General features: G+C 38.5%; 1 protein-coding gene across 1 annotated transcript in view; it reads left to right on the plus strand.

Moving 5' to 3' along the window:
• Positions 1–10,020, plus strand: part of PARD3B (par-3 family cell polarity regulator beta) — a 1,011,045-nt gene that overhangs the window by 584,989 nt on the left and 416,036 nt on the right. The window contains exons 12-13 of the mRNA XM_034655034.1: positions 2–172; positions 4,348–4,480. Coding sequence (XP_034510925.1) covers positions 2–172; positions 4,348–4,480 — 304 coding nt within the window. The remainder of the gene's footprint in view (position 1; positions 173–4,347; positions 4,481–10,020) is intronic.

Here is a 10,020-nt window from a genome sequence, read left to right on the forward strand (position 1 = left end):
GGATGGTCGTCTGCGGATGAATGACCAGCTGATTGCCGTTAATGGGGAATCTCTTTTGGGAAAGTCCAACCACGAAGCTATGGAGACACTGAGGCGATCAATGTCCATGGAAGGAAACATTCGAGGGATGATCCAATTGGTGATTCTGCGGAGACCAGAGAGACCACTGGAGGTGATGCATATCTTTAGTTCCCTCAGCAAATTGCCCAAATGGCCACCTAAAATATGCAACGTTCCATCACTTAGTATCATACTGATTCTGAAATTGGGAAAATATGCCCCAGAAGGGCTCTGATGGATTTATGTGGCAAACACATGGTTGTATATTATAGGTATAACTAGAAAGTATAAAAATGTACATATGAAGTAAGTAATTTATCAAATGTAACAGGTCCATATTTTCTAGTTTTTTTCCCACCAGAAATTTCTAGAGCTTTGGACTTTATTTGTATAATAGACTATATAACATCTTTATATACTTTTTGATTGATGTGCTCATAGAGTCCATACTTTAGAAGGTTCTTAATCAGATGTGTAGAGTGCTTAATGTGAAGATTGTTATAATGTATATATTTCCCCCACAATGTGCCCATGGATAATATAGACCTGGAACTTAACTAATTTAAAACTTGATCTATTAAGCAAGCTGCTTGCTGCATGTTATTAAATAAATGTTTTTAATTAAGTATTTTTGCAGTATTTTATCATGATTTTTTATGGATTTTTTAAAATGTAAGAAATAAATGTATTTATATTACACAACTATATTATTAAATTATACAAGTATATTAATATATTTATAATAAATATAAAATATTCCTAAAACATTATTTTCTCTTATATATGAAAAATAATTATTAAATGCTCCTAAAAATATTTTAAGAAAAAAAGAAAACAGTTGATCATAGTTAAGAGTTAAAAAAAACATGAGCCCATGGCACAAATATTCTCTGAGGACAAGTAATGTTTGTATAATATAGTAATATGCAGTTAACATAGAATACTGTTAGCACACTAATATAAAATATTAGTTTTAATAATACGTTCAACTTAAAAGTAAAAAGAGAAAGGATTTTTCAAATTAAACAATAGTAGAAGGTAGTTGAAACTCATAGTAGTTAAAAGCTTAGGCTCTAAAGTTTTGGATTACTTGAGTAAAAATCCCAGATTGTCCGTTTTCTGGCTATGTGAAGACATACATAGTTGAGTGCTCAGTACTTGCAGATGACAGATACTGTTGTCTTTTATCCCTTAATGTATCCTCATTTCCCAGCACACAGTAGACACTTAATAAATATTGTCGAATGAATGAATAAAAGATGCATCTGAGACCTATTTTATCTGAGAGGGTCAGCTGACGTAGCAAACTTATAAACTATATCTCACTTTATTATATTATCGGCTATTGGAAGAGAGTAACTGTACCTTTTTACTCTTCTGTACATAACCTTGTAAATGTTAAATAAATGTAAATTGGCCAATTACTGGAGACTATATATAATGAGCCAACTCGTTTTCAACATTTGTGTCTGCTTAAGTGACAGAGAGACTGCCATGAATATTTAATGGATTTTACTTATGTACACAGTTATAAAACCCCTATCTGTTGCTTCCATCCATGATGGAATTGGCTCCTTTCTGGTTTAAGATGATTCTTACTCCAGAGCCTCGGGATCCGTGGTCCCCAGTTGGCAGGGATGGGCGTGAAGGATGGCCCGTGAACCCCTAAGCCACCCCTCTGTGCATCTGTGTATTATGTCTCCCTTAAGATTTCTTGGAACACAGGGACTTCAACTAAGGGAAAACTCTGGAGGGCACTGCCGTAGAGTACCACACCTGTGCACAAAGCAAAAGTTAAGGAAAAAAAGAAAAGAAAGAAAAAATGAACATGGTTGTTAAGTGTTACGTCCGCCACCTCTCCCCTTCCCTTTCTTCACATGTTTTTCTAAAACAGGCACGTGCCTGGTGGGTAAGCGTTCCGTATTTGGGCTCATCTAGTTGAGACATTTTCTCATGTCCATTCTTCTTCATTGAATGTGCCTCCACTCTCCCACTCTGTGGTGGGTTGACAATTACTCCATCAGAAGAAAGTTCTAAACCTTCGGTTTGTTGCCTATCCTCGCAAGTGTCTTATTAATATAGTTCACTAGGGGGTTAATTAGGAATTAGGAAATGGGACAAAAAACAATTTTGATGAGGACGTTTAAACGAGGTCCCTTTTTAGTTTCCCTGATTTTTACCTGCTTTCCATGGGGAGTGAGCAGGCGGGCACTTGATGCTGCCAGCTCTCAGGAATCTCTGTGGTACCTACGAAGATAAAAGAGCATTTGTTTCCTATGAAGACAGCAGCCTGTAATGTACAACTAATCTTTATTAAATTGGAAAAAAAAAAAAAAACCCAAAACAAAGTGTCTGCAGCTATTCGATCTCCCAGTTTTGTGTTTTACTGTGTCAAAGCATATGTGGTGCACTCGTGCTTCTGGTGTCTTCTCCTGTGGGGCCGCGATCACCCTCAGGAACAATGAAAAAGCAGCATCCCTGAGAAAAAGGTCTCAGCGCTGCTCATACATTGAGGCAAATCAATTAGTTAGATTTGGCAAGAATACCAAAATGGTTACTTGAACATTATATTGATATAAAAAAAATTGAAGAAGCTACTTAAGGAAAGTCAAAATATATCGTTGTTGGAGTATTTTCCCATATTACCCAGATGTACAAGATACGTAAACAGTTTTGATGAGGACCTCGTGAAGAATACATAATGAGTCCTTGATTGAATCAAAATCATTTTAAACAGAAACATGTTTTTCAAAGCATGAGCTTGAGGTTCAATTGTAATTCTATTTGAGCCTAGAGACTTAGTATTAAAAAATGGGTTATGACCTGTTTTTTTTCTCCCCCTTCCCCAAAACATTTCCCTCCCCACTACAAGCTCATCTTGGTAGAAGCAGAATATGTTTAAAAATCCATTATATTTTTTATTGGCTGGGACACTAATGGAGGGCTCCACGACAGCTCTATTTTACAAGCTGAATACTTTAATTAGGCTGGTTACTGATCAGTTGTTGGGATATCGATTGTGTCATTTATCAAAGAGCTGGGAAAGCAGAATATTTTTCTTTTTTCTTTCTTTTCTTTTTTTTTTTTTTTGGTTCTTGTTGTTGTTGTTAAAGCACAAGGCTACGTGAAGTTAAGTCCTACCTCTCCTGCCTGCCAGAGCTCCAGCTTTAATTTAGGAGTAGTTTGCTGAGTTTGGTTTGACTAGCAATACAGAGGCAGAGGGTAACACTGGGTGTGGCAAAAGTGTTATTAAGATGAGAAGCTAACAGACCTTCAGCAGCTGAAAACATTTTAAAAATGCATTAACTGAACGTTTTAAATATTTTGTTTAGCAAGATACCAAGTTTTTGTAACTGAGAGGAAAGCATAATACAATTGTTCAGGCCAAATGCTTTGCTCAGAAGTAAAGAGCTTTGGGTATCAGATCTGTGTTTCTGTTTTCGGCCTGTTCCTCTCACAAATGGTCAAGGGCACAACGGTGAGGTGGCTTCCACATGACTTCCCTGAATTCTGTTAGACACGTAATCCTAGCGGGAGCAGAGCCCCATTCTCCGTGTCTCCATCCTCTTGAACAAGGAGCTTGAGCTCTCCATACTGGCCCCTGTCTGCTACCTGTTCACACCTGTGCAACAGGCTTTGTGGGCGTGTTACTCTGGAATCCGCCATGTTGAGGACACTGTGAATTGTTTGCAGGCTGTCAACATCCAAATAGGAGGGGAAGATATCCAAAAGTGGAGAAAAAGCTCAAAAGGACCACTGCCTGGCCTTGTGACAGAGTTTGTTTTAGCTTCTGGCCAACAGACCTGGCGTGTGCAGTGGGAGACACTCATGGCATTTGGGTAGCAAACCTGCTTAGGTTCTGACTTGTCCTAGAGCGTATGCACTTAGTCGCTGAGGGAGAGAGAGAGGAACCAGCTGGCTGGCAGAAAAACACCCTTGGCACGAACCGTTATTCTTGTGTTGACACTGCCACAAGCTGTACTCCCAGATGGAAGGAAATTTGAAAGACGCCAGTCGTGAGTGGGGGGAAAGAAGAATAAAGTTAATCCTCTCTGGCGTTGGCCATGAGTACTACGAGTGCTTAGCACCGCATTGTCAGTATTTTTTGTATTTCATAGTCAGAGATGTTTTCACCGATAAGGCCATTTTGATTTTCCAGTTGAGAGTCTCTGTGCGGTAGACTTTCGGGAGATCACTCATAAATGGATCATTCTCCTACTTTGCTTTCATGAACCAAGTTTGAACATACTCAAAAAGCAAATGCTAATTTTTACTTTCATCCCTTAGGAGCCTGCAGAATGTGGGGCCTTTTCGAAGCCATGCTATGAGAATTGTCAAAACACTATAACCACCTCCAGGAGAAATGATAATAGTTCATTGCATCCATTTGGCACTTACAGTTCACAAGACAAACAGAAAGGTAAGAGTCTGTCCATTTCCATTTACTGCAAATGGCATGAGAAAACAGAAGACTATCTTTTTTTTTTTTTTTAAGGAGGACAAAGGGAAGTTAATTAGACTAAGTGCAGGCTTTGTTACTCTGAGTCATGAACACGGAGAGATGATGGGTGGGAGAGCTGACTCAGAAGTTGTGAAGCAGATTCCTGGCATTGCCTCCAGTTTAAGTGACAGTTTCTATGCTTGCTGCCCCACACACGGAGGATTATGTGTAAAACAAACCAAACAAAAACAAAATGGCAGAATGGAGAAACAAAATGGCAAACTGTTATTTTTTTTTTAACAAGCCTTTAATTATTGGATGTTGCCTAATGTAGATAACTATTAAACTTAAAAAAAATGTATGGATTAGTATTAAACCATAAGATGGTCATAACATGATTCACAGATTCTAGGAAGAGTGTGGTAAATGCCACAAACTGAGACAATTGTATAACAGTTGGAATGTTCTTATTATTCCCTCACTACATTGTCTTTCCCTTATTATCCTGTACTGATAGAGCTCTGGATATAAAGCATTTGGACTTTGCTTTGTTTTTAAAAAATCCTACTTTAGGTCACCAAGAAATTTTTTTTTAATTTCCCTACATGTCCTTTTAAAAAAAAAAAATAAGTTTTTTTAGTATTGCAAAGGCAATACATATTCATTACAGAAAATTTAGGGAAAAGCAATAAAAAGGAAATTTAATATTACTCATATTTCTAACTATCAAAGATACTAATTGTTAACATTTTTATGTCTGTATCTCAAGTCTTTCCTTCATGGACACATGTATATATAAAATGAAATGAAAATGAAATACACTATATATAATATTTAGGAAATTTGCTCTTTCAATTAATAACACAGTATGATCATCTCACTATGTCATTGAATATTTTACAGCATCACATTCAGTGATTGCATAGTAATTTGTTGAATGCAGGTACTATTTACGTAATCGATCCCTTATTTACATTTAAGATGTTACCAAAATTTAACTACATGGGAACAAGTTCTAACCTCTGAGAACTCCATCAGAACAGGCTTATCCATCTCAGATTCCTCTAGAATTAAATTGTTTCATCAGAATGGGATGTTGTTTTTTCCTCTGACTTGGTCCATTTTAGTGAGAGTAGCAGCAACAGCTGTGACCATTTATTTATTAAGTGTTTACTGTCTGTTAGATTCTGTGTTAAGCAATTTACATGCACACTGGAAGTGGGTAATACTATTATCCTCATTTTACAGATGAAGAAATAGAGAGTGAATAATTAACCCAAGACCACGTATTTGATCCATGCAGAGCCTGGATTTTCCCCCTATCTCTCTGGTTCAAGTTCATTCCCTAAACCACGGCTTGGACCCTGTCTTACATTGGTCCCTTGAAACTGTTGAAGTCCTTTCACCCAACACCAAGAATGTCATTAAAAGCTCACTTAACTTCGTATCAGATAAAGAAATACTCTGTCTTTTCTTGTCTTCTTTAAGAAATTAAAATTTGTCTTAACAAAGTGAGATCTCTTTCTGAGACCTTAAATCACAGTAGCAGGAGAATCTGGGGAAGGAACAGCAAGTTTTCCATAGACCAGAACGGCTACTGTGCCCGTATAACGGTCAAGAACATTGCCATTGCATTAAAATATCTAGGCTTTACATAATTTGATTGGCATTTAATTCTCAAGCAACATGTGATACAGTGACAATCCAAGTTCAGGGTTTTATTCTTAATTATACCAGTGACATCCAAAGGACTGTAGTGGGCACATTATCCCCTATCTTGTTTCCTTTTTTTAAAACAAAAAAAGTTTTACTTTTTAAGTAATACCTACATCCAACAGGGGCTCGGACCCACAATCCTGAGATCAAGAGTCACATGCTCCACCAACTAAGCCAGCCAGATGCCCCTCAATTTTAATAACTGTAAAATATTGACACTTGAGTGATAATTACACAGAGTATTTTTAGAGTACTTCGAGATATTCAGGGAAATGGGACAGTTATCTCTAGAGGGGGCAGCAAAGGCCAAAATAATGAAACTGTAGAACTAGTGAAAGTGTAAGGATATACTGGAAAAAAATTTAAATAATAGAGTCCAGTCGAAGCACATGCCAAAAATAAAATGTCATAATACTTCGAAACTTCAATAGAATGTTTTTAGTTTGTATTTCCACTGAACAGTTAGGTCCTTTGGGTACATGGGGCCACAGACAACCACTGGGAGTCTGTCTGTTCTCTTCCTCTTGAGACTTACCTCCAGGTAGAACAACTTTTTACACCAGTGAAAAACCACACAGGTCATTTACCTACAAGTTCCCTGCTATACTTTCTCCCCCCATGTTGATTTTCCAAGGTGACAAAAAAATCCAGTTCTTTCAGGAAGGGACTGCACTGAACATTACTTTTTTTTTAAAGCAGGAAAAAGCTATTGCTGTTATTTCTTCGTAGATCTGTTATACAATGATTGGTTAAAGAATTAGGCCTATCAAGGCATAGACCCATTAAATTTTAGTCATAAGAGACCAGTAGATGAAATTCTCTTACTCTTCTGTAAGCCTATTGACTTAGAGATAAAAATGCATATAATAGAACTTGTGAACGTAATGCTATAGAAGAATAGCATGGTCATCATCTCTTTGTCATATTAAAAACATTTAAAATTTTGGGAACCATTGAGAATTTGAGTTTCAGACGCACATGAGGTAGCAAGAGGCCAGTAAGATTCGTGAAGCCTACATGTTGACTCAACACGACCAAGTTCTTTAAGGAGCCCCTTCAGAAAAGCAAGATTGAGTTGACAAAATGTAATGTCTAGTGAGGAAAGGAACTGTTACAGCCAAAACATTCACTTCTTTTTTCTTCCCTTTTTCCTTTCCTTTGTATATTTAAAAATCCAATGTTGATATGGTGGGTTCCATCTATTTTTGTAATAATAGTACATACCACCCACAGTTCCTTGGTTATTTTTTATAGATATATACACATACTCCTGTCAAGCTGTTACATGGAAAAGGCATTTTTAGAACTAACATTTGTAGAAATTGTAACACCAGGAAATTCACATTTGTGTTGGAGAATTGCTAGCAATGCCTGCAGTAGGATGAGTGTGGTGCCCCAAGATGCAAGGGGTCAGGATGGGGGCTGTGTCCCAAGGGTTTACTTATAAAATCCTATTAAGCATTTAAATGGTAATAAAGAATATGAAATACCAACACTGTATTTTCTGAAGAATTTTGCCAGTAGATCTCACCCCTGGCCAAGTAATGGTTAAGTAATAGTAATAAACACCATTTGCCTCTGCTTTGTTATTAGTTCTCTTTTCATTGCTCTTGCCTCCTCCTTTTGTGCTCTACTCCTGCTTCCCCTCCCCTTTCAGCTCAACTTCACCCCAGCCCCATGTGTGAGTCACCCATCGCCCTAAGTCTGCCTAGGATCACCACACAGTGAGGGCTCCTTAGGACTTCCATCCCCACCCCAAATCAAGCCCCTTTGGTTCTGTGTCCTGTCTCACTGGATCCATGTTTCCTGAGGTCCTTTGAGCAGACACATAATGTATAATTATTCCTAATGTGCCTTCTCTGGGGAACCAGCTTGTGTCCACTCCTCTGTAGCACATAAGGCACTCCCTCTGGAGTGGTGTACAGAAATTGCGTTATACTTTTCAATTTGCCTGGTGTTTATTGGATGCCTCCATTGGGCAGGAAACATCATCAGGGTTTAAAAAAAAAATACAATACTGTTATGGCCCTTAAGAATAGACTTTAATTTTTTTTTAATTAAAAAAAATCTAAATCAGGGGCCATCAAACTTTATCTGTAAAGGGCCAGATAGTAAGTATGTTAGGCTTTGCAGGCCAAGGGATCTCCGTCTCAGCTCTTCATCTCTGCCTCTGTAATCCAAAGGCAGCCATGAACAGTATGTAAATGAATGAGGATAACTGCTCAATGAAACTTTATGTACAAAACCAGATGGCGGGCTTGTTTTGGACCAGGGCCATAGCCCCCTGAGCCCTTGTCTAAAGTGGCAATCCCTTTCACTCTTCTTTTCTCATCTGGCGCTCACAGGATGGAGTCTGTAAAACAAGTAACAACGATAAAAAAAGATGATTAAAATAAGGGTCATTGGGTCATGAATGAAGGACTTACTTGAGGGTGTGCTGTCAACATTCACAGGCATATATATAGGTTGACCTCAAGATTTAACCTTGTATACGTGATGAAATCTAGAAATATTATTTTTTGAAGAAAAGAATTCCATATTTTCACACTGATAGAGGGTTAATAGAGGTGTTTGGGCCATGAGGAAAAAAAATTCCTTATAGCATCTGAATATGTTTAAAAATGTTCCAGGGATAGAGAGTTAACAAATAAGATATTTACCTCTGTACCTATAGATACTTTAAAAATATGTAGATTGTTCATATGGATGAAATAAAAATTAAAGGTGACAGAGGCACCAGAGTGGCTCAGTTGGTTAAGCACCTGACTCTTGATTTCAGGTCAGGTCGTGATCTCGAGGTCCTGGGGTCGAGCCCCATATCAGGCTCCCTGCTCAGCAGGGAGTCTGCTTGTCTCCCTCTCCCCCTGCCCTTCCCTCCCCCCAGTGCAGTATCTCTCTCTCCCTCTCTCTGTCTAAAAAAAAAAAAAAAAAATGTAAACCTCTCTCTGTCTAAAAAAAAAAAAAAATGTAAATGTAACAACTGTAACGAAACAAAGAATCCAGAGAGGATGCTGAAGAAGAGGAGGGAAAGGAGAAAGAGGACAAGCAGGAGTTTCTCTATAGTCCAGTAAGAGAAATAGATAGAGATACATAGATGATAGATATCTCATCGCAAAGGCAACATGTGATAAATGTGATAAACCCCAAATGTCAGTGGATAAAGACAATGAAAGTATTTTTCTTGTCTTATCACAGCCCAATGAGGCATGGTAGCAGGAGGATGGAAGCTGTGCTCCATGCAGTGATGGAGGGACCTGGGCTCCTTCCATTGGTAGCTGGGCCATTTTCTAGAGCCTCATCCAGTCCTGCTTGCAGCTGGGGGTTGAGAAAGGTGGAGAGAGTGAACCCTTTTGTAACCACTGACGCTGGAGATGTCAATGACCAGAGCAACTCACATGCTTTTGGCAAGAACTAGTCTAGGTACAAAGAAGGCTGGGAAATGGGGTCTGTATGTGCAGGAAGAGAGGAGGAACACAGAGTGAGCGCTAGTCTTCTCTGCCACTGTTCTAAAAATATTGCGGTGGATCTTGAGAGAAGGGTGGGACTTTGATAGATGGGAGTGGATTTTGCAGTTATGTAAGCAAACACAGTGAGGCAGGAAAGCCCAAGCTTGTGGTTGGGGAGCTGAGGTGGTCTTGGGTAGCTGATGTATGAACAGGAGCTGATGTTGCCTGCCAGGGATGGAGACCTTTATTCTCCAGGCTGTTGCATGCAACTGAAATGTTTCTGAGAGGCCAAGTTACATGATCACAGCTGTGTTTATCACCAGTGTGAAAGGTGGGCTAAGAAGTTGAGGGTAGAGA

This window comes from Ailuropoda melanoleuca, chromosome 2, assembly GCF_002007445.2.
Source record: "Ailuropoda melanoleuca isolate Jingjing chromosome 2, ASM200744v2, whole genome shotgun sequence".
NCBI classification, from domain to species: Eukaryota; Metazoa; Chordata; class Mammalia; order Carnivora; family Ursidae; genus Ailuropoda; species Ailuropoda melanoleuca.